At 47.3% G+C, this 22440-nt stretch overlaps 4 protein-coding genes and 1 long non-coding RNA gene across 10 annotated transcripts; 3 read left to right on the forward strand and 2 right to left on the reverse strand.

Annotated features, from left to right (window-relative positions):
- Positions 1-343: 343 nt before the first annotated feature.
- On the reverse strand, positions 344-4427 carry LOC101068009 (troponin I, slow skeletal muscle-like). Of its 2 annotated transcripts, XM_029842200.1 has the most exons (10): positions 4278-4427; positions 2222-2312; positions 2094-2130; positions 1934-1971; positions 1815-1818; positions 1639-1683; positions 1398-1529; positions 1179-1268; positions 922-1095; positions 344-651 (listed from the first exon to the last, which is right to left on the reverse strand). In XM_029842200.1, exons 4-10 carry the CDS (start codon positions 1942-1944, stop codon positions 565-567), a joined length of 543 nt encoding a protein of 180 aa, XP_029698060.1. In that variant the 5' UTR covers positions 1945-1971; positions 2094-2130; positions 2222-2312; positions 4278-4427; the 3' UTR covers positions 344-564. The 2 variants fall into 2 exon arrangements, with proteins under 2 accessions (XP_029698060.1, XP_003967688.1); XM_003967639.3 differs by lacking the exons at positions 2222-2312; positions 4278-4427 and having other exon boundaries at positions 2094-2209.
- LOC115251102 (uncharacterized) lies at positions 2349-4337 on the forward strand. The gene is made up of 3 exons (XR_003889655.1): positions 2349-3562; positions 3976-4091; positions 4211-4337. It is a non-coding gene; the product is annotated as an uncharacterized lncRNA (long non-coding RNA).
- Positions 4428-5640: 1213 nt separating the features above from the next.
- On the reverse strand, positions 5641-7296 carry LOC101074573 (troponin I, slow skeletal muscle-like). Of its 4 annotated transcripts, none has more exons than XM_011607507.2 (8): positions 7215-7296; positions 6935-6966; positions 6827-6830; positions 6696-6737; positions 6485-6616; positions 6225-6314; positions 5967-6140; positions 5641-5902 (listed from the first exon to the last, which is right to left on the reverse strand). In XM_011607507.2, the coding sequence occupies exons 2-8, from the start codon at positions 6943-6945 to the stop codon at positions 5816-5818; spliced, it is 540 nt and encodes a 179-aa protein (XP_011605809.1). In that variant the 5' UTR covers positions 6946-6966; positions 7215-7296; the 3' UTR covers positions 5641-5815. The 4 variants fall into 4 exon arrangements, with proteins under 4 accessions (XP_011605809.1, XP_029698059.1, XP_029698058.1 ...); XM_029842199.1 differs by having other exon boundaries at positions 6696-6734; positions 7215-7284; XM_029842198.1 differs by lacking the exon at positions 7215-7296 and adding an exon at positions 7041-7073 and having other exon boundaries at positions 6696-6734.
- A 572-nt stretch (positions 7297-7868) lies between these two features.
- Positions 7869-12361, forward strand: LOC101068240 (pseudouridine-metabolizing bifunctional protein C1861.05). The gene is made up of 19 exons (XM_011607508.2): positions 7869-8250; positions 8541-8620; positions 8718-8832; positions 9060-9234; positions 9317-9428; positions 9500-9606; positions 9769-9895; positions 9975-10095; positions 10160-10245; positions 10340-10473; positions 10557-10616; positions 10690-10753; positions 10825-10919; positions 10994-11122; positions 11247-11361; positions 11454-11591; positions 11664-11830; positions 11903-11985; positions 12095-12361. The coding sequence occupies exons 1-19, from the start codon at positions 8237-8239 to the stop codon at positions 12288-12290; spliced, it is 2118 nt and encodes a 705-aa protein (XP_011605810.2). The 5' UTR covers positions 7869-8236; the 3' UTR covers positions 12291-12361.
- A 1109-nt stretch (positions 12362-13470) lies between these two features.
- cnot4a (CCR4-NOT transcription complex, subunit 4a) lies at positions 13471-20555 on the forward strand. 2 transcript variants are annotated; one of them, XM_011607510.2, is made up of 13 exons: positions 13471-13726; positions 15400-15603; positions 15697-15894; positions 16032-16118; positions 16280-16381; positions 16488-16613; positions 16727-16851; positions 16948-17148; positions 17228-17285; positions 17355-17610; positions 17683-18168; positions 18261-18494; positions 18626-20555. In XM_011607510.2, exons 2-13 carry the CDS (start codon positions 15430-15432, stop codon positions 18952-18954), a joined length of 2376 nt encoding a protein of 791 aa, XP_011605812.1. In that variant the 5' UTR covers positions 13471-13726; positions 15400-15429; the 3' UTR covers positions 18955-20555. The 2 variants fall into 2 exon arrangements, with proteins under 2 accessions (XP_011605812.1, XP_003967549.1); XM_003967500.3 differs by having other exon boundaries at positions 15429-15603.
- Positions 20556-22440: the final 1885 nt, after the last annotated feature.

The raw sequence follows: 22440 nt of genomic DNA on the forward strand, positions 1-22440 counted from the left end.
TTAAAATCGTTGGAGTTTTCAGGACACTGAACTTTCTGTTTGTTGGGTCACACCCTTGAGTCAACACGTTGTTGTTCCCGGGGGAGAAGATCGTCTACGTGTCCCTCACAGACCAAACACAAAGCAGTCAATGCTAATTCTCCCAGACGTACACTCAACATCCTTGTCTACTGGCTCACACACTAATATGTGCATGTGTATATATGTCTACATACATCCACACGGATCTGTTTCTCTTGACTCAACAGCTTTACTCACTAATTCACGACTGTTTACCTTTTTATTTACGCTGAAGCACTTTTACTTCGGATTTTGTAGGCACAAACAAGCCATTCAGCCTCCATTTTCTTAGATTATTGTCACTTTATTCTTGTAAACAGAAAGTGGCTCACAGTAAGTACGTGGATGAAAATAACGTTTGTTTTAAATAAGAGTGTTTGTGCAGTTCTTTTTTTTAGATAATTATCAGTATTATAGCTACTGAAACTGTCAGCGGCCATCACAAACCGACCAGCTATCCCGTGATTCGGTGTGGTTGGGCCTGGTTGAGAGCAGCGGCCCCCCTCACTGGCCAGCGTCAAACAGCTTCTTTCTGCCCTCCATGCCAGACATGGCGTCCACATTCTTACGCCAGTCGGTCACTTCCTCTTTCTGTTGGATCAAGAGATGATTTGGAATCAGAAGATGAAATATATACTGAATTTCATGAAGAAAAATTCTCTTATTGTGACACACTTTTTTAGTTCCATTTAAAAGGACAGTTGAAATTCTTCCCTGAAATCTACGATAGCTGTTATGTCGCCCCCTGGCGGCAGAAAGCTAAATTTTCAGACAGCACGAAATGGAGATTTCTTTCCCCCCAGAGACTTGCTATCATCTCAAGATGTTTATTTGAAGGCGCTTCTTTTGTCTCTGTCTTACCTTCTCCTCCTCCTTCTTCACCGTCTTGAGGTTGGCCTTGAAGTCCACCGACTCTTTGACCTTGGACCCCAGCAGAGCCCCCAGCATGGCGTCGGCCGACACCCGCACCCTCTTCAGGTTCGGTCTCTTCATTTTGCCCTTCAGTTCAAAGATCTTCTGCGAGAGGTTCTGAATCTGTCGCCCACACAAGAGCCCAGCCGTCAGCATGGCCTCAGAACCGCGCCCGGTGTAACCCCACACTTTTTTTACCGACTCACCTCCGTGTCATTTTTCGTCACTTTAGCGTCGATGTCGTACCGCTCTTCATCCACCACGTCGATTTTCTGGTGCAGCTCTTTGCACAGATTCTGCGGATCAGACCTTTTTGTGTTGGATCGTTTGAGGTAAACCCTAACCGGACCTGCACCTTCCTGGATGAAATCTGGAAATCTGTTGCTAAGTAACCATTTAGTGCATATCAAAGGATTGGCAGTCACCTGTAGGTCCTGCAGAGACATGCCGGACATCTGCAGCGGCGGCACCCGTTCAGCCAGAGTTCTCTCCCGTTCGTCTTTCTTGATTTGCTTGTTGTTCTCCAGCATACTCATGGCCTTCTTCAGCATTTTGGTCTGGAACACACACACACACACACACACACACACACGTGTGTACATATTCGCCTCAGTCAACCAGAAATGGCGTTTCAGAACTGTAAACTCAGGATTGCGAGTGAAATACCTTCAAAAACAGCCGCCGAGAGGCCGAAATCTTAGGCTTTGCTTTCTGAAATGACAGGATGTTTGCAATTTATTGTTAATTTCCCCCCAAACACGCATGTTTCTATCGTCTGTCATCCATGCTGATCACTGGCGGTTTCTTTATTCCCACAGATTCTACAGCTGCCGTCAACTCACCGGCCTGTTCCAGTGGGGTGGGGTTGACGGTTCCACACCAGATAGAAGAAAAGGAGCGATCGGTTAAACTTTTGCAAACTATCATCAGGTCTAGATGAGATTAAATCATAAATACTCACGCTTCAGACATGGTGGCAGGCGTCTGTCTCTTTTAAAGCTGTTAAAATCAGAAAGAACATAGAGACTTAACTGACATTGAATTGTGGGTGACGGATCAAACAATAGATTGCCCCCCCCCCCCAATTAGCTTTGCTATTAATGTAAAATAAACCTCCTCACCCTATACAGCAGGCAAACACAGACAGGCGTCTTTTTTCTGAGCACAGAGGGGCAGAAAGAGGGAGGATATATAGATTCCAGCGCTCACGTGAGTGGCTCACTAAAATAGCCCCCCCCCCTGTCCTCACCATTCCTGCCCCGCGTCTCCTCCATCTTCTGATGCGTCAAACTTTGCCTCCGCCAGTGATGCTCTCACGGCGTCTAGGGCAGGAAGACTGTCTGAGGTATTTATAAATATAGAGAGAAGAGAAAGAAGTGTGGTAGTGTTATTTATACTGGTTTCATGTTTGTGGCACACCACCCAACGTGAAGATAATGCACCATGCTACATGTTTAGCATCAGATCCGTGGTGGTGCTAATCGATTCATTTGAGATTGAAACACAAGTAGGGTTCATTATAAGACACAAATGATCTGCAGTCAGACTTTGGCAATGACGCGCACACGAGGGGGCGTTTGAAGCGCTCTGCTGCCACCATAAGGCTGCAGGGGAGCATTGCAACAAAGACAAGACGATTCTAAATTTATCTTCACCCAGACTCTCAAACGTGGCCTTCACCTCAGAGTTACGCCTCCGCCTGGAGGTCGAATAACACATTAAAGGAATAAAAACGCATCTGAGATTCTTGGTTGATGTTGCGGCTGAAGCCCAGCAGAGGCGGTGTAGCATCAACCTGGTTCTTTGGCAGTTCTTGAGTCAGGAATAAATATATTTAAAACTTTACAGTCACGTTAATATTGTCCAAACGGAAAGTGAACTTTTCTTTGTTGTAATGAGTGATACATACATTATTTTCCTCGCGACTCATAATGAAACGCAATCGAGAATGAATTTATCAATGATTATTATCTAGAACCTAATGAATGGTAGGTATTTTTCTGTTATTTACGTTTTATTCTGAAAGGGATAATAATGTAATCAAGTAAATATCATCAAATTACAGACATATCTGGTCCCGTTTTTGTTGCAGCTCTTAATTAAAGGGAGTTGCACCTGTAACATGCAAATTTAATCCAGCGGACGAGAAACACCTGTAAAATCAATGGATCCTGCTGAATAATTTGCCTGATTGTGTTTATAAGCAGCTACTGAATGCACTAAAATGGTGAATGTATACTTTACCCTCATATCTGCATCTTTTTGTTTACGGCCACGCTGCGATGGTGAGATGGCGCCACCTAGTGGACTTAAATGGCAACAACATACCGCAAAAGCTGCAGACTTTTGTTTTAAGCATTAATTTAGGAAAATTCTATTTCCCACAATAAGCATCGAAATCTCTCTAATGGTGTTATCAAAAACATCTTTGAGTCTAATTTTATACTTTATTGTTCATAGTATTTATAGCTATATCGTATCACCGGGCGATCACTCTTCCTTTTCTCTCTGTTCTTCTCGCCAAAGGTCACCAGAGAGCTTGTTTATGCTCAGGAAACTATTCAGTCATTTAAGTGTGAAACCTGAACAGGTGAGACAAGCCAGTCAGTTTTAAATAGAGCGCTACACACTGAAGGTCAGCGTTTTCTGGGTGACCAGCATGTGCTACTGTAAATGATGGGATCTTGTTTATAGTTCTGGCAAAATGTGATTCTCCTTGCGTTTTTTTTATTGAAAAGAAAACATATTTTGATCTTTTCAACATTCACATCCAAGTCAGAAGTCGCACATCCCTTTACATCTGTGAACATACAGATGTTACATTGCAGGTTCTAAATAAAATTTTAAAAAAGACATTTAAGTCGGTTGGGGATGAAATTATTAAATTTGAAGGACTCTGATGATTGTTCATATCTTTTTTGGTCACCAAATATGAATGAAATTTTAAGTACCATTTTATTAAAAAGATAAAATATACTATACTACTTTGCATTTTACTTTTAGAAGCACAAATGTGTGCACGCCAGGCCCCCGGCGTGCTGATTCAATGGACGCGTTAACATAACTGTCAAGAGTCTCTGCATAGGTGACAAAATGGTGGATGAGCAGATAATCTGCAGGTATGTGAAATGGCAACGTAATTATTGTTCGTCAAAAACCTCAACAATGCAAATTAACAACGAACAAATGCAAATTAACGGGCATTTCTGAGATTTTGCTGTTGAAAATATCTCAACAGAAGGTTTTGAATCCGACGGCGTGGCTGAAGAATTCAGCATTTTTCAAAAACAGCAGAAATTCTGTACCTCGATTTGGCGCCGAACCGTCCATCTGTGGCCCAGGAAAATGCATGTGAAGGAGGGATGGATGCAGAATAATCAGCCTGGCTCTGCCCGCCTGCCTGGCTGACCTCCACTCTGCTACTGTGGGTGCACCAGCACCTCCATCATATACAGACGGGGTAATAAAACGTCTCTTCTGAGTTCGAGTGTTCGGGGTAGGCCGGGTGGATTTAATGGCAGCTGTTGCAGGAACTGGCAGTCAATGTTTCTTAAGGTGCCCACATTAATGGCAGGTCAGTGTCAGGTATTCACATCTGACCGGGGACATTCTGTCTGAGCGTAGCCCAAGTTGTCAAGGAGCCAAACAGAAGCTAAAGGTCACCAGCAGGACACGGCATTCCCTCCTGAATCCGGGATTTTTGAAAAAGAAATGCAAATAATTTGTAGCGTTTATTCACAATATAAGCATTGACACCCCCCAAATGGCTGCCAAGAGACTCAGCAACACTTAAAATATGCAGATCAAGTGTAAACTTATTGCTTTTCTTGTGTGTTATGCCTGATTGAAGCTCCATCCTGGAGGTGGGAGCAGCCAGTCAGGGGTTTGTGTGGCGGGCCAGTGGAACAATGGTGGGTGCTGCTGGCAACTGGTCTATAAACTGAGCCAGCTCCACCTGCGTCATTATTGTTGATGTTCAGGTCCTCAAAGAGGCTGCGACCGGAGCGAAGGGCAGGAAACTATTACACAGTAATAACAGGTACGGCTCTGGTGTCACATGCTGCTCCTGGATCAAGGTGGACGTTTAAGGAAATGACGCAGCAGAATTCCTCCGTCAAATGAAGTTGCCAGTTGCCTTCATGGTCGTCTGTTTTTTTTTTAAATTCCGTGTGTGATTGCCGCCCCTCCCTCGCTCAATCGCAGGAGTGTTTACTGCAGCTCTGAACTTCTGCCCTCCCTTATTTTTGGGAGGCTCGGATCTTAAAGTGCCCCCCAAAATAATAAATGTGCTCATTATCCACTCAGCACCATGTCGATGGTGGGCAGATGCTGGAAGAGTCGAGTCACGTTAATGTCGGCGGTTTCCCACAGGAAAAGCCGTGAGGTTCCGATCTGAATTTGGTGCCGTTGCCATGGCTTCGACCTAAATATCTGCTATTTTCCTGCTGGTTTCATCAAACAGCAGAGCTACAGAACGTGTCCGGCCTTCAAATGTCTCAGTTTAGGATCTCGAGGAGGCGCGTGGAGAAGGTGGCTGAGGAGCAGATGGAGGAAAATGGAGCAAACCCAACCTTTAATGATCATTTGAGCGACAACTGCAGCCTGCTCGCAGTATTTGTCCCGTCAGACCACAACAAGCAGCTTTGATTATCAATAAAAGCATCACAATCATGTTAACCAGAAGGATTTATTAGCATGAAAACACATTTTCCAGGACTTTCAAGGCAACACATCAGTTATTCAAGTGCAATAAGAGTGAATATCATGTGCAAAACAAATCTTTACTCGCTTTTTCTATTGAATCTGTTTCCTTTCTTTATTTAAACATGTCGTAAATGTGTGTCTACTGTCCAGCGTCGAACAGCTTCTTCCGCCCCTCCATGCCGGACATGGCCTCCACGTTCTTACGCCAGTCGGTGACCTCCTCTTTCTGCTCATAAAAGAATGAATCTTTAATAAAGCTGCATTTTTACACCCCATAAATACTCGTTTACCTTCTCGTCCTCCTTCTTCACGGTCTTGAGGTTGGCCTTGAAGTCCACCGACTCTTTGACCTTACCGCCCAGCAGAGCCCCCAGCATGGCGTCGGCCGAGATCTTCACCCTCTTCAGAGCGGGACGCTTCATCTTCCCTTTCAGCTCAAAGACCTTCTGCGTCAAATTTTCAATCTGAGGGGAGAGGAGGCGGCATTTGTGTGGCAGAGTTTAAACACACACACACACACACGCTGAGAGCAAGTTGACCTTTCTGACCTCCTTGGTATTTTTCCCCACTTTAAGCTCGATGTCGTAGCGCTCTTCATCTACCACATCGATCTTGTGCTGTAGTTCTTTGCACAGAGTCTGCAGATGGGTTTAAAAAAAAGAAACAAAAATAATATTTATTTTTTTAAAGGACAGAAAACACTGTTGCATGTTGACGTTTATGACTCGTTAACATCTACAGGTGCCTTCTTGACGTCTGACCTCATGGCCCATGTGGTTTTACTGTGGCACCAGTGACCTTCTCATACCTGAAGGTCCTGCACTGACAAACCAGACATCTGAAGAGGAGGAACTCGCTCACTCAGGGCTGCTTCCCTCTCCTTCTTCTTCTCCTCCTTGTCCCTCTCCAGCATCGTGGCGGCCTGTTTCAGCAGTTTGGTCTAAACGGAATAAAGAACCCGAGTGTGACTCTGTGTGCGAGCGTGTGAGAACCGATGACCCAGACCAGGGAAGACGTACCTTCAGAGCCAGCCTGCGCGAAGCAGTGATCTTCGACTTCTTCTAAAACGAAACCAGCGAAAACCATGTTTAAAGAAAACAACAGCCACGCAAACGGAGTGAAGGTGTGTAAAAAATAAAGAAATACTCACGGGTCTGAGGTGGATATGGATCCATTAAGAGAACATAAGAGGGTACGTAACAATTAATACAGGATATAATAGAGCAGCTATAATAAGAATTCAGGAACAGGTACTTACGCCTCAGACATGGTTGGTTTTTGTCTGTAGACCTGAAATAATTATATCAAATTCATTATTCACACAATCCTTAACAGTGAATGCAGATGGCATCATTGATAATTACCATAAATCTTTTAATCATACATCTATACTGATAAACAACTCTCTTCTCTTTTGCCGTGTTCTGGAAAAAGTGACTAATTTTACATAAGAAAAAATATCTTGATTTACCGTCGCTGAATCTAATGATTGAAAGTGTCGCAGAGTTGTAAAGTGGTGGGTATAAAGCTGTACGCACCTTTTTCTGCAGGGAAAATGCTGTTGAGGTGAACAGTGGCTGACTATCAATGAGCAGAGGAAAGGCTCAGTCAACTTTAATGGCTCGTGTTGCCCCTGTGAGTGGTCAACTAAAATAGCCCCGTCTCCCACAGCCAATATCCTAAATATCACCAAACCTCCAGGTGGAATCCCACAACCGGGTTTCCATCACACCCAAACTCATCAACATTGACAATGAAAAAAAAAAAAAAAAAATCATAGCCACCGTGATTATTTTCTGAAGAATTTTAATCATAAAAAGCAGATGATTTGGAGAAAAATGGGATATAGAGAAAAAAATACAGTATTTGATTTGTTCATGAAAGTTGAGCACACGTGGCGAAACAGCGCCACTATCTGATTACTTCAGGTATTACAAGTTTGCGTAAAAACGATTTAAAAGACATTAACCTTGTCATCATTCTAGGATCAGACTCTTTTTTAAAATCTCGAATATTAATCTGGACTATTTTACACAATTTAAAATAATACAGTTAATGTTAAACCAGCCAACAGGAAGGCATTTTTAGGCAGCCCGCAGCCTTCCTCATGGACCGGAAGGTCACCAGTTTAAATAGTGAACCATCAACACTTTTCCAGCAGCTTTCCAGCCACAGCGACAGGTCAGACAGGCAGTGGCAAGCCACCAATATTTAGATGGGAGGTCATAGCCAGGCTCGGTCTGAAAGTTGCCCTAAGATTGCGAGGCTCTGATTTTCATTCAGTTTTGATTTGATGTCTCTTATCGTGTTGGACTTCAACCTTCTCATCATCATCAACACACCCTCACCCAGAGTCTAACACCAGCTCTGTCCTGGCCATGAGGCTGGTGCGGTAGCCTGATTGACTTCTTCAGATCCAGGGGTTTTGTAGATATCAGCACGTGATTACATTCAGGAGGGGGAAAATCTGTGGCTTAAATCTGTGGCTGACTCTTGTGATCTGTGCAAACACCACCGAGGTCAAAGTTCAGTCCTCTGTGCAAAGTTTCTAACAGTTCTGATGCACTGGAGAAGGTAAGAGCAAAACCCTGCCTGACAATATGTGCATTATATCTGTATATATTTCAAGGTGATGGCTTTAGATTCGAAATCTTTTTGCAAACATCTTTGCTACCATCCTTTGGATTACAAATATTCAGATTGAGGGTTTTAAGCCACTGGGAACTCATCTGTCCCAGCAGCTGTGGTATAGTTAAATGCTTTCATTCTGTCAAACATCTTGGGTGGACACGAAATCTCCGGAAAAACTGGAAAAGTGTGATTCACCTTACAGGAAACACAAAAATAAACCCTCTTTCAAACAGAATGAAGATGTTGAAGACAGTTACGGGACTTGTCCTGAGGAGACGAATCACAACGTACCAGAGCAGATGGGTCAAACCTGGTGACTGGATCCTCCCCATATCCTTTGAAACCCAATTTGTGGCTTTTTAAAGCGGTGACAGCCGCGCTAACGTGTTAACCGCCGCCTGTTCCTGCAGACGGCCTCTTCAAAGTTCACCCGCTTGTGTCACAGGCGCTGGCGGAAAACAAACCGGTGGTTGCACTTGAAAGCACCATCATCACGCACGGCATGCCCTACCCACACAACCTCAGGTGTGTTGTGCACAAAACACTGTTAATAACAAGTTAGTAACGTGTTAAAAACCTCCCTCTGGATGATTAACCTTGTGAAGTGATTTATCAGAGCAGTAGTAACGGTGCATTTGTGTCAGCTGTGGCTCAGCTGCAATTATACGGAGGTTGTGGGTTCGATCCCAGCTCCTCGCGGTCGACAAGTCCAAGATTCTGAACACTTTCTGTCTTTGGTGTTTCGCGCACAGCACTGCAAAAGAGGTGGAGGCGATTGTGAGAAACGAAGGAGCCACCCCAGCCACGGTGGGGGTGATAGAGGGACAGGTCCGGGTTGGACTGACGTCGGAGGAGCTGGACCACCTGGCTCAGAGCAGGACCTCCGTGAAGGTGTCCCGCCGGGATCTGCCCTACGTGCTCAGCAAAGTGCGACACTCTCAACACTTTAAACCCAAAACCAGTTACTTCCACCGGTCCAGGGCTCCAACACTGTGCTGTCATTCCGCAGCGTCTTTCCGGGGGTACGACCGTGTCCGCCACCTTGATAGCGGCCCATCGAGCTGGCATCCCCGTGTTCGTCACAGGAGGCATCGGAGGAGTCCACAGAGACGGAGAGGACAGTAAGCAGACTGGAGTCGGCGGAACGGGTTCTGATCCCCGGATAAATATTTGAAATGTGTTTTTCTCGCAGCTCTGGACATCAGCGCGGACCTCACGGAGCTCGGCAGGACCCCCATTGCAGTGGTGTCTGCCGGGGTCAAGTCCATTCTGGACATCGGACGCACCCTTGAGTTCCTGGTCAGGAGAGTGGAGAACATTTCCTGACCACTGTTGGGCTTTTCTCTTATTTTCCTTGGCAAAGTCAGAATTTCCTTTCAAATTGGGCAACCCAAAGCATAGCAGGTGTAAAGGAAATCCTAATGGTTCGGGAATTCAGTTAGCTCATGTTTCTTTTATTAGGAGACGCAAGGGGTGTGCGTCGCCACTTATGGGACATCAAAGAATTTCCCGGCATTCTTCTCTCCACAAAGTGGATTCTCCTCTCCATTTCACGTCCGCGACCCCGAGGAGGCCGCGCAGCTCATCGGTATTTCAGTGTCATGTTCTCGTCATCGATCGTCTTCCTCAGCCGTGCGGCTTCTACATGTGGACCTGGTGTGTTGCAGCCGGCGCCCTCTCGCTGGGCCTCAGCAGCGGCCTGTTGTTGGCGGTGCCCATCCCAGAGGAGCAGGCAGCAGCCGGCCGGCAGATACAGGAAGCCGTGGAGGCTGCGGTCACCGAGGCGAGGTGAGCGGACTCCCTGCGATCACGTGTGGATGTGTTCTGAAATGATTGATCTCCGTCCTTTCAGAACTAAAGGCGTCACGGGCAAAGACGTGACGCCGTTCGTTCTCCAGATGGTCAATGATCTGACCAAAGGAGCGTCCCTTCGGGCCAGTATCCTCCTCCTGAAGAACCCAATCAGGAAATATGCCTGAGGCATTTCTGCGACAGCACAGACGGTTGCACCCTTAACCTCTTCTGCTTTAAGATATCGCTCTGATCCAGAACAACGCTAGAGTAGGCAGCCGGATAGCCTGCGCGCTGTCGACGCAACTGGGCGCGGGGAGGTTAGAGGAACGCCATCAACGCGGAGAACACTCAGCAGGCTCAGAATCAAATGTTGTGAGCATGAGAACGCACCACGGGCCAGATTTTACCCTCGCATGTGGATAGACTACACCTCCCATGATGCTCTTCTCCCACAGGTTGTCATAGGAGGAATAAACGTTGATTTTATTGCAAAGGGGAAAACAGAGACCCTGCGCGTAAGGACCTGGCGGCTGGAGATCACAGGCTTGAGTCACGAATGAGCAAACTCACATCTTGTCTCTCTTTCAGTTTGGGGAGACCAACCCGGGGAGTCTGTTCCAGACATTTGGGGGCGTCGGTCGCAACCTCGCCGGTGCGTTTTTTACACCATCACATCAGGTGTGCACTGCTTCCACCCTGGCTTAAATTGTACCGCTTTACAAGACTCCCTGAGTCGACTGGGGCTGAGACCTCTGCTCATCTCCGCCACCGGGGCTGATCCCAGCAGCGATGCTGTGTTTAAACGCTGCAAACACATGGTGAGCCAGCATCTACGGCGTGAACACACATGTGTTTACTCAGAAATGTGACTGTGCACTGTCCTCTCTGTCAGGACATGAGCGGCGTGGCCAGGCTACAGCAGCAGAGCACAGCTACCTACTGCTCCATTATTGCTGAGAGTGGAGAAATGATTCTGGGACTGGGAGACATGGACATTCATCAGCAGATCACCGAGGAATATGTAAGCACTCCGGAAAAGAGCAGCTTTAAATGAATTACAGCTCTTAAAGCCAAATATTAAAGTAAGCTGTGGATTTAACTTGACGTTGCTCATCTCTGAGATTTCTGTGAATACCTTTGGAAAGGTGTCCCAGTTTGAACAGCAGCTTTCATCGGCCTCCCTTGTCTGTTTGGATGGAAACATTCCCGTCTCCACCATGAACTACGTCTGCTCCATTGCTGCCAAACACAACCTCAATGGTAGGTGAATGGGGACGTCGAGCAGCGGTAACCGATTAATGTGACTAGGACGAGTGTTGGTTAAGACAATGCAAATGGGGACTGCACCACAGTTTGGTTTGAGCCCACGGATTCAGACAAGGCTCGAAAACCTTTCCTTTCCGACGCCTGGAAGGCTTTGTCCTACACATCTCCGAACCTGGCGGAGCTGCGCGCCATGAATGAAACTCTCGGTTTTCAAACACCTGAAGGTAAAAACCAAACGACCATTAAAGGTCCGACAGTGAACCGCCTGTGGCTAAGTGTTGTTTGGCTTGTGTCAGTGCTGCCAAGCTCCCCCGATGAGGTCCTGGCTCTTGCTGTGGTTCTTGCACGCCCCCTTCTGGAGCACATTCACTGTCTGATAGTGACCCTGGGTGCGAATGGGCTTCTGGTGTGTGGAGAGCACGATGGAGGCTCTGTCAACCTGCATCCTAGAAACCAGAAGAGGGTAAGGTTGAGGTAATATCTACTGGTAATGCCCTCTGGCGGGTGTGAGGTGGCGCTCCTATTTGTGTTTCAGCCGAGGAAGCTTTGTGCTCTGCACTACCCAGCACTGACTGTGCTGCCAGAGGAGACAGCAAATGTGTCAGGAGCAGGAGATAGGTGATAAAAGTCGACTTCTTTCATTTCCTTTGCCCTGTATTGTTTCACGTACTGGCTACACCTGACCTCTGTACTCACTCTCCCTCATTCAACCGGAACCTGGCCGCAGCCTCGCCGGTGCGTTGATAGCTGGGGTTCTCCAACAGCGGGACGCAGACAGCTGTGTTCGGATGGGGCTCCTGGCTGCAAGACAGTCGCTGGTGTCCCCTCATCCCATCGCCATGACGCTGAACTTGGACTCTGTGGATCCCAGCAACATTCACCCTCAGCAGTGGGCCAAGCCCAGATTCATGTGGATGGATTAAAAAAAACATTTATATGTTTTTGCATTAAGTGAAATTGAGACAATCTAAATAAATGTATAAATTGTCTTGTATTTGCTGTGTGTTTTCCCTCAAAAGGCGATATTCAATGTTCTTTACTGAGTCCAAGGTAGTTTTCTCTGTCAACTGGACTGGGTTTCTTCTCTTGAAGACGTTTCGCCTTCTATCCAGAAGGCTTCTTCAGTTCTGAAATCGCTGGGGAGAGAGCTTGAAAATATATAGCCCCTGTGGACCATTTGCATGCTAATGCTCTGGGCGGTCACCTGAGAGTCGTTAGCAGGGTCGTTGGTCGGGTCGTTCACCTAGTTTCTGTTGAGGTGTCTCCCCTTTGTCTGCTGGGTCACATGGTGGTGAGTCACTGGGTCTCCTGGAATGGTGTGAATGTTTGTTTTGCTGTTGGAAGGAGTGGAGGACTGCATTGTATGTGGGTGATAGGAAGTGCCTCAGGCCACCACCTCTGTTTAAGGATGGTTTCTCCAATTTAACATGGATAGCTTCCTTGACCCCCCTTTCAAACCAGCGGTCTTCTCTGGCCAGTACCCTTACTTGGCTGTCCTCGAAGGAGTGCCCACTCTCCTTTAAGTGTAAGTGGACTGCTGAATCCTGACCCGAAGAGGTGGCACGTCTGTGTTGTGCCATTCTTCTGTGGAGAGGTTGTTTGGTTTCCCCAATGTACAGTTCCTTGCATTTCTCCTGGCACTGTACAGCATAAACAACATTACTTTGTTTGGGTCTTGGTGTCCTGTCCTTTCTTTACTGAGAAAACAAAAGAGCCATTCCTGTTCCAAATGATTTTTCACGAATCGTAAATGAAAAGTATTACAGCGTACCATGCTGTTTTCTGACTCCAACAAACAAAATAAACAAACAAAAAAAACACTTTTCCAACACTTCTTTAAATGCTAAAGTTTTCAAATATGTTTCCATTATTTAGCTTGCCTTCTCTTTAGTTGCGTGGGAGGCTTTTGATTAGGTTTTTCTTAAATTATCATTTAATTTTAGTCATGTTTTACATTTACAGGCGAGGGTTTCTAAGGAATTATCCACCTAGGTGTGGATGGTCTACGCCTTCGCGTTGGCGGGGATGGTCTCAGGCCGAATACCAAAACTTCATTTCCCACAATGCACCTGTTTATCAGCGCATGCTCACTGGTTTCGAACACTTGCCCCGCTCCCCCCTCCCTACTTTAATGCTAGCTAAGATGGTGGTTAGAGCGTAAATTGTCTCTACAATACCAAGAAAAGAAAGGGGCAAAACATCTTTATAGCCATTTAATTACAACAGTACAGCACAGATACGGTTGTATTGTCTGACCGTTTATAGATTTTATTTGACATTTCAGATAAATTGGCTCGCAGTCCCCGCCCAATTTGGTGTGACTCCCTTGGAGTGGAATCTTAAGCTAAATACGGACAGGGTAAGTAAACCTAACGTTAGCCTGATTGCTAGCTGAGCTAGCCAGCGTATATTCTGGAGAAATAAAGGACACCTCTGTTTGTTTCGATTCAAGAAACTGACGGCAGTTTATTTCTAAGCCCATTAGATTAATGTCCAGGTAATCTTAATGTCGTGAGAGCAGTGTCAGCTGTTTATAGTGGCGACAACTTATTTCTAGTTTAGCGGTAGCTTGCGTAGGCCTCGTCGTAAGCCTGGCTTCGCAGCCTAGTACATTTGCACGATAAAGTAGCATGCTAGTTATGCCGATGGTAGCGAGCAGCAAAAAGCAAATCTGTCAGATAAAATGCAGCCGAAATCCCAACGTGGTGGCAATCGGTTTGCATTACTATCAATCCCATATTGATTACCATGTGTTAGTTTTGCGGCTTGATTTGTAATTGCTCTTGGATATTTGTTATTGAATAGACCGGCCTCTTTTACCAATTCGCGGCTAACGATAGCTTAGCATAATGTTAGTCAAATAACATCTGTCAACGTCTGATCCTGAAGGCAGAGAGGCTAAAGTTAACAGCCCGGCTAACTGCGTAATCTGGCCGCATATACAACCTTACCAACCAGCTGATATCTGCCGCCGAGTGCCCCCAACAGCGTTACAATTTGAACAGAAATGGGAGCAAATGCAGTGAAGTTTGAAGCCCCTAATCTATTGCTTGACACCTAACTCTGGATTTCACGCATCCTAATTAGCCAGGGAATTAGCCTCCTGGTTGGTCACTTCAAATGATCCATCCATCCCGACAAAGCAGTTGAATCTCTACGAGCTTTTCTTTGTTAATCGCCTCCGTTTGCTGTGTTTTGCTCGGTGATGAAGACGCTGTGTCTGCCACTGTCACCCTCTCAGAGGCAGCACAGCATCCTCATTGTCTTCTGTGAATTAAGGGCTTTTGTCTCTGGATAGTCTCTCTTGGCTCTTTGCAAGGTAGATAAATCTTCCTGCAGAGACACTGACGTGGAGAGACGCGCGGTGTTGAAATTGGTACCATCTGGACCTAAATAAACTCCCCTCGTTTTGCAGCTGAAGGTAGCGAAATCGCAGCAGAGATGCTTGCGGTGAAATGTTGCTGTGCTGTGGTCTCTATTTGTGTGGGCATCAAACAGTTTGTGCAGCTACATGTTATCAGCAGACGCGCAGCGTTGCTGTTGGATGCTGGGATGGGAATAATGTGAGTCACTGCTTCATGCATTATTTGCATTATGTGGCAATAATGCCCCGCTGTTTAGTTTAACAACCATATCCCCTTCTCTCATTTGGAAATGTGCTCGACACTCGCCGTTACTTGTCTGTACATTAGTGTGTTTGGTTTTGCCGGCGCTTTGAATCGGTCTTGGTGTGATGCGCTCTCGGAAATGGGTAGTTTGGCCATGGAAGTTGTGATGTGTTTGCTATAAATCTCATGAGTTGCATAATAAAGTCTGTGTTTGAACTGCATTATTCAGTTTCCTTAAACAGCATCATATGCTATTGTTTTTAGCCCCACGTTCTAAATCTGGGGCGCTGTAAACATGCGAGAACACGGCTTAAGCCCTCATTTGAAATGAGTAGGTTATGTAACAGATGAAGAACTTCAGTTTCATGGTTCGTGTTTTTAAACCTGTTTTTGTGTTGTTTTCTTACTGCCGTGTTCTGCTTAGCTTCAATCTGCAACCTCGCTGCACTATAGGATGTCCCACAGCCCTGAGATGAAGGACGACCCCATGGAGTGCCCCCTGTGCATGGAACCGCTGGAGATCGATGATGTCAACTTCTTCCCGTGCACCTGCGGCTATCAAATCTGCCGTTTCTGTTGGCACCGCATCCGCACAGACGAGAACGGCCTGTGTCCCGCGTGTAGAAAGGTGAGGCCACGATGAGGTCTTCACGGGAACAGACGGAGAATCGAAACTCTTAACTCTGTGTCACGTTTTTGTTTTTTCTTTCCCCTTTCGTAGCCATATCCAGAAGACCCTGCGGTGTATAAGCCTTTGTCACAGGAGGATATTCAGAGGATAAAGAACGAAAAGAAGCAGAAGCAGAACGAGAAGAAGCAGAAAGTGACGGAAAATCGCAAGCATCTGGCCAGCGTCAGAGTCGTCCAGAGAAACCTCGTGTTTGTGGTGGGGCTCTCGCAGCGTCTCGCTGATCCTGAAGTGAGTGTTAATGTTCAGAATTTAAGCCTGAAGCCTTGGCTAGTAAATGCCACTGTGAATATTGGGTGGAGCTGCTCGCCAAACGTCTGCTTTAACATAAATAGTGAGGAGCTTTGGGATTTTTGTTGTGCCCACAGGTCCTAAAGCGACCAGAGTATTTTGGGAGGTTTGGGAAAATCCATAAAGTGGTCATCAACAATAGCACATCTTATGCTGGTTCACAGGTGAGTCGACGGGTCAAACAGGAAAAATCCTTTTTGTTAAATTCCACTTCTAACCTGAGAAGGGAAAACTTCAGTTCATGACGCTTTGTTTATGTTGTGGGAGTTCATTATTATTGTGGGAGTGGAAGCGCCTTTCATTTGTTGCATTTGTCTGATTTCAGGGGCCCAGTGCTAGTGCTTATGTCACTTATATTCGCTCTGAAGATGCTCTAAGAGCAATACAGTGCGTGAATAATGTTGTCGTCGACGGCAGAACACTAAAGGTGACGCTCTGCTCTCGCACAAATGCACCAAGTATTCACTGAAATTGGAATGTGTTGATTGGGGTTCAGCCAAAAAGTGACAACTTGTTTTGTGTCGCTGTTCCAGGCTTCTTTAGGTACAACAAAGTACTGCAGTTATTTCCTTAAAAGTATGCAGTGTCCCAAACCTGATTGTATGTATCTACACGAGCTGGGAGACGAAGCTGCTAGCTTTACTAAAGAGGAGATGCAGGTGAATTACTGGTCTCTTGATGATGAAATCTGGCTTTACTCTCATGAAATCCTGAGGCTTTGGAGGATTCATCTACAAGGATAATTTAATTTGTGCTGTTTGTCTTTGTTTAGGCGGGAAAACATCAAGAATACGAGCAGAAGCTCCTCCAAGACCTCTATAAAATTAACCCTAGCTTTCTACAACCTCCTGCATGTGGAACAGAGAAGACAAAAAACAAAACCAACTCCACACAAAGGCACTTTTTTTTTATTTCCCTCTCTTCGTCACCTGTTAAAACCAATTGCCGTTTAAGTGGTGTTTTAAGATTCCCCCCCTCGTTGTTTTTGTCCAGATCCAACAGTAGCAACGGTAAAGATGGGTGGCCAACACTGTTGGGACACGGCAAACTGGCCAACGGGCTCTCAGAGGACCGCAAGTCTCCTCCGTTGTTAGACTATCTAGATCAAGACGTTCTCACTTCAGATGAAGCAGAGCTAGGCCCTAATCAGTGTACTGCCCTCTCCCCCTTCTCCTCTAATTGTGACAGCAACAGGTAATGTGCCCCCCCCCCTGTACGAAGGAAGTCATTTGTGGTTGTCTGAGTGTCTGAATTGTTGCCTGTGTCCCTGCAGTCCCAGCGACAAGCCCCCAGAATCAATCGGAATGGTAAACGGCGAAACTTTAAAACAGGTAAATATTTGGGGGTGCCTGTTGTCTGTCTGTCCTGAGGTGGTGTTTAAAACGTTCTCTCTTTTCCAGCTACCCCCCAGTGACTCTCCCTCTCCCCCCCCTGGTTTAACCAAGCCCAGCCTGGTGGTGCCCGTCAGCGTATCGGACCTCACGGCTCGTTCGCCCTTCGAGGGTGCGGCGGCCGAGTCCCAGTCTCTGTTTTCAGACAACAGCAACTTCCGGCATCCTAACCCCCTCCCCGCCGGGCTGCCTCCTTTCCCCGCCTCCCCCCGCAGCAATTCTGACTGGCCCATGACTCCTGAACCACAGAGCCTTTTCACGTCAGGTACGGCGTTTTCACATGGCCCGACACCTGCAAACGTTCTCCTCACCTGCCGCCTTCTCCCCCCCCCCACAGAAACGATACCGGTGTCCTCCTCTACAGACTGGCAGGCGGCGTTCGGCTTCGGCTCATCCAGCAAACAGCAGGATGACGACCTGGGCTTCGATCCGTTTGACGTCACCCGCAAAGCCCTGGCCGACCTGATAGAGAAGGAGCTGTCGGTGCAAGACCAGAGCCCCTCCTCCCCGGGACCCTTCGGCCAGGGGGGCGGTCTGCCTCCTCTTCCGAACGCCAGCGCCTCTCATCATTTCCCCAGCAGCCTGCCGCGCCTCCCCCAGCTCCACCACAGACCCGTCTACAGTTCCTTCAGTTTCCCCAACAGTCAGAACAGCAAGGCCAGTCAGCAGCAGGCAGCCACCAGACACCCCTGGATGGGCGTCCCCACAAGACACAACCTCGCACACTTGAACCACTCGGCCGGCGCTGTCTCACACAGTAATTTCCTGGACCTTAATCTGCCCCCGCAGCACAACACGGGACTGGGAGGGATCCCCATTTCAGGTACCAGTGCGTCGCTTTACCCAGACTGAACCTTGTGGTTGGTATCTGAACACAGCTCTGACCAAACGTCTGCTCACCTCTGGTCTCCACAGAGAACAGCGGCTCTATAGACGGCTTAAATGTGAAAGAGTGGCAAGACGGCCTGAGAGCCCTCCTGCCCAATATCAATATCAACTTTGGGGGGTTACCAAACTCCTCTTCCTCCTCCTCCTCCTCATCCTCCAACAGTGTTAATCACATCGGTGGGCCTACGGGGCCGACGGGCATCTCGCACAGCCTGAGCTGGGAAAGCGCAGCCAGTTGGATGGACCCTGCGATCATCACAGGTAGGACGTACCAGGAAACCCCCGCCGGCTCACGCTAACCTCACTCATACGCTGTCCGCTTGTCTCCCGCTTGTAATCCCAAATATGGAGTTGGAACAATTGGAACGATACATTTTCCTCCCTCTCTCCAGGCATCCCAGCCGCGGCAGGGAACAGTTTAGACTCTCTTCAGGACGACAACCCCCCACACTGGCTCAAATCCCTGCAGGCGCTCACAGAGATGGACGGCCCCGCTGGCTCGGCGGTGCCCACCCCCCAGAGCCTCCACACCGGCCTCCTCGACGCCCACCTACCCCTCCATCACAGAGCCGCGGGCGGCTGGGCACCCTACCTGGCCCCTCCCACAGCCAACCCCGCCAGCCAGTTCCACGCCCCTCCCCCCGGCTTCCAGACCGCCTTCAGACCCCCTGGACAGCCCACCACAGAGCTGCTACAGAGTGCTGCCGTGGACCGCCACTGAACACAGACCCACAGCAGACACCCATCCATTCCCCGACTACCATTTCATACCCACTACTCCCCCCCCCCCTCCCCCCAATGCAATACACACCAATCTGCAGAGTATGAAAAATTATTAATGAAATAACAAAACATGCTTTCTTCTTTTTCTCTTCTCCTTCCTTATCGTCTATTCAGAAGGCCGATTTGTTTTTGTTCCTGTTTGTGGTACACAAGTTAACGTTACACTTTATTCTGCTACCATTACCACTCCTCACATCTGGCTCTGGGCGCGACGCGGGATTCATTGTGCAGCGAGCGAGGCGGCACATTGAAGGCGTCGCAGCGGCGTGCGTCACAGCGGCGTGCGCCCAGCGGCGTGCGCCCAGCGGCGACGCGAAGGTTAACTCTGCAAACTGGGAAGGTATCGAAATAGCTAAAGTGGGGTCTTTTTAAGAGCAACGTAACCGATTAAGCATGAAGAACCTTTTATGTTTTTGAAAGTTGAAGTCATGGAACGTTTTCAAGGATTGAAGCAAGCTGTGAATCCGCTCTTGAAGCTTTGCCCCAAAGACCCTTATCCTCCGAGGTTTAACAGGAGACTGTGAAACGGTTAGCCCTCGCAGCTACGTTGTGGGAAAAGATGAGGTGAGAGAGAGGAAACGGAGATTGGTACTTAGTTTTTTTTTTTTTTTTTTGTTTTTTTTTCTGAGTGGCTTTTTTAAAGAAATTGATTTGGTTAGCATGGAGTGGATGCAGATGTTTCGGGGGAGTTGAGGACACAGGCTATGCATGGGCTCTCTGTTAGGTAGGGACAAAGATGGCCTGCTTGAGAGGCCACTTGGCCCATATTCTCTTTTAGTAGAGGGCTCCCAAAGGTCCCATCCTACTGGAGGGAAATTTTTGCTGAACCTCTGTATCAGAGGATAGAGCACTGCCTAACTACAGGGAGCCGGGGCTTTGGGACATCGTGGCATCCTCAGCACTGGGGTCAGACTCTTACAGTGCCACTGTGTGGTACCTACAGTAGCTGACCCTAACAGACTGCCACCAAAGTGGACGGGACAGTGTCTGGAATGGATGAGGTAATGTCAAAAATACTAACGAGGGTGGCAATCGGATTAAAGCGGTCCCTTTGTTGCACCCAGGAGGGCTTAAATGAGGCCTTAAAACCTACAGATGTGAGTAAGGAGCTCAGCTGATGGGGAGAGCAGAATAGCGTCGGCGATTGCTGAACAATATGCAATGCTGTATGTGAGTGTGTCACAGCAGGAGGTGCTCTGAGATAAAATCAAGTACTGTAAGAGTGATGAAGGAGCTCTCAGCCTGCCTGAGACTGATCTCTCCGACCACCGCCTTTTCTTTTTTTTTTAGTCTTAATTCTGATCCCGTTCGCTCTCTCTATCCATCTCTTAACCACCCCCCACCCCTCCTGCTATTTCCCTATTTAACAGTATTCACAAAAAGATCAAAACTCATCCAGGAGATACCAATTCAGAGTCAAAACAATGGGTTTTATGGTGATATTGCAAGGAAAAAAAATCAAAAATTGAGGCGCTTATAGGAAGTGAACTGTCCTCTGCAGGTCTGAAAAAATGAACCTTAAATAAAACTGAAAACTTGGCTCGTGTTTGATTGCTGTTGTGTTCCAAACACTTTGATTCAAACATATACATTAATTATTGAAACTATAATGTGTTCACCACAGTGCTGCAACTTAATACCGCTGCGATCCCAACGCCGCCCGCTAGGGGGCGGGTGTCGCTGTGAGCAATAATGAATCACACACACCATCATGTTGACGTGACACCCTCAGTAATAACGCATTTACTAGCAGTGTAACGCAGTCACGCCAAGAGGTAAAGAAATAATACACATTTCTTCCTGCAGTTTCACATATTATGAGTAGTTCCTGTCATGTGGACGTGCGTTCCGACCCATCTGATCCCCTGTTCTGAGGACCGACCAGACAAATGTGAGTGAATGACGGGCATCTTCTCTGACAGTGAGTCAGCAGCATCATCCCAGAGGGGGACATAACGGTGTGAGCTGACCCTGAATCGACACCGTGCCCGACCACGGCCGTGCGGATCCCTCGTATATTCAAGAATCACAGCTGTTACATTTCCCGTATGGAAGAATTTCTCTCCAGTCGCAACTTGAAGTGGGCTTTTTCTCTTTCTTTTTTTTTCTCAGAGCAGCTCTGTCAGATTTGCTGAGTGTTTGAGTATCAGACGCAGGTGTTGGGACCAGCAGAAAAAGCCCTGCAACAGAACTCTCCTCTGCAGGGGTTCAGACCGTTAAACTGCTGAAATCTCGCTTTCCTTCAGGACTGCGGCGCGGCGAGGACAAAGAGGCTGCAGTGAAAGTCATCAGAACCCGACGTCAGCAATAAGAGACGATGGATTATGGCTAGACGGTGACTCCAGCCTCCGAATCCTAGCAAAAGAAAAGGAGCAAATTGTAATATTTGATTACACTCCGAGTTCATCCACTGGGAAACAGTGGAAGGTCCTTTTGCACCAACTCACTGGTCTGACCTTTTGACCTTTGATCGTGATCAACTTCGCCCCAAGAGCTCACAATTGATCCGGATGCAGAGATGTTATCCACACCTCACAGAGGAGCACCTCCAGGGTTCTCTGATGTCATCTTTCAGCAGGATGATCCAGTAATTCAACCACCAAACAGAGAAATTCAGCTCAGGTTTCATCATTCTAAAAAAAAAATATATATATATATTTTTTTTTTCCCCCACGTGGACGGTGATTTACACATACCGGCTTCCTCTATGGGAAACCTGTAGGGAGATCTCTCTGCAGAAAGCACTCTCCCCATTTGTCAGCTTTGACAGGAACTATGGCCGGTGGAGCTGCGTGCGCTGCAAGAAAAAAGTATCGGCGCAAATTATGTGAAGTGCGATTTCTTCGCTGGGTCTTTTGAAGCCCTTTTTGTTATCAGACTCCTTCTCCAAATCATTTTTGACTCCAAACCGTGACGTATTCAAAACACCTCTTTCCAGAATTCCAACCTGATTCATAAACTGTAAGTAACGTTCTGCTGGGGGAGTCTGTGAACCCAAAGATGAGCCCGGATCCTCCAGGAAGACATTATTTACAGTGTGCTCAGGTCTGAGCTGACACACACAAGCCTTTACTGTAAACTCCACTGGCGGTCTAGTTAATGTGTCCCGGGCAGCAGAGCTAACATGCTCGTCCATCAACTTGGAAAACATATGGCTCCACTGGGGGCGGGGTGGGGGTGTTCTGCGGGTATTGGAACACGGAGGGCGCTTTATGTCCAACAATGCAGCCTGGACCTTGGGGAAAAGACACGCCCTGCCGGGATGTTTTCCCTCTCTGGGTTTTTATCTGGAGGACGCGCTGGTTATTTAGGGTCGGATTCAAGGGCAACGTCAGATGTTACGGCGCCACATCACGAGGACAATGAAAGAAAGGAGAGGTCCAAAAAGTCCTCTACCTGACACGCTCCACAGAATAGTTCAAAA

Source organism: Takifugu rubripes, chromosome 9 (genome assembly GCF_901000725.2).
Source record: "Takifugu rubripes chromosome 9, fTakRub1.2, whole genome shotgun sequence".
Classification (NCBI taxonomy): Eukaryota; Metazoa; Chordata; class Actinopteri; order Tetraodontiformes; family Tetraodontidae; genus Takifugu; species Takifugu rubripes.

What these genes read in the sequence shown, in the direction of transcription:
- LOC101068009 (XM_029842200.1), bottom strand. An exon ending in TGTCTCTGCAGGACCTACAG is followed by an intron (nt 1,269 to 1,397) that starts GTGACTGCCAAT and finishes TCTGATCCGCAG; the next exon opens with AATCTGTGCAAAGAGCTGCA. An exon ending in TGAAGAAGGAGGAGGAGAAG is followed by an intron (nt 652 to 921) that starts GTAAGACAGAGA and finishes TTGATCCAACAG; the next exon opens with AAAGAGGAAGTGACCGACTG.
- cnot4a (XM_011607510.2), top strand. Translation starts at nt 15,430, where the DNA reads ATGTCCCACAGCCCTGAGATGAAGGACGACCCCATGGAGTGCCCCCTG. An exon ending in AGCGTCTCGCTGATCCTGAA is followed by an intron (nt 15,895 to 16,031) that starts GTGAGTGTTAAT and finishes TTGTGCCCACAG; the next exon opens with GTCCTAAAGCGACCAGAGTA. An exon ending in GGACCCTGCGATCATCACAG is followed by an intron (nt 18,495 to 18,625) that starts GTAGGACGTACC and finishes CCCTCTCTCCAG; the next exon opens with GCATCCCAGCCGCGGCAGGG.
- LOC101068240 (XM_011607508.2), top strand. An exon ending in AGCAGATCACCGAGGAATAT is followed by an intron (nt 11,123 to 11,246) that starts GTAAGCACTCCG and finishes ACCTTTGGAAAG; the next exon opens with GTGTCCCAGTTTGAACAGCA. An exon ending in CGGTTTTCAAACACCTGAAG is followed by an intron (nt 11,592 to 11,663) that starts GTAAAAACCAAA and finishes GGCTTGTGTCAG; the next exon opens with TGCTGCCAAGCTCCCCCGAT.
- LOC101074573 (XM_029842197.1), bottom strand. An exon ending in CGCGCAGGCTGGCTCTGAAG is followed by an intron (nt 6,617 to 6,695) that starts GTACGTCTTCCC and finishes TATTCCGTTTAG; the next exon opens with ACCAAACTGCTGAAACAGGC. An exon ending in TGAAGAAGGAGGACGAGAAG is followed by an intron (nt 5,903 to 5,966) that starts GTAAACGAGTAT and finishes TTTTATGAGCAG; the next exon opens with AAAGAGGAGGTCACCGACTG.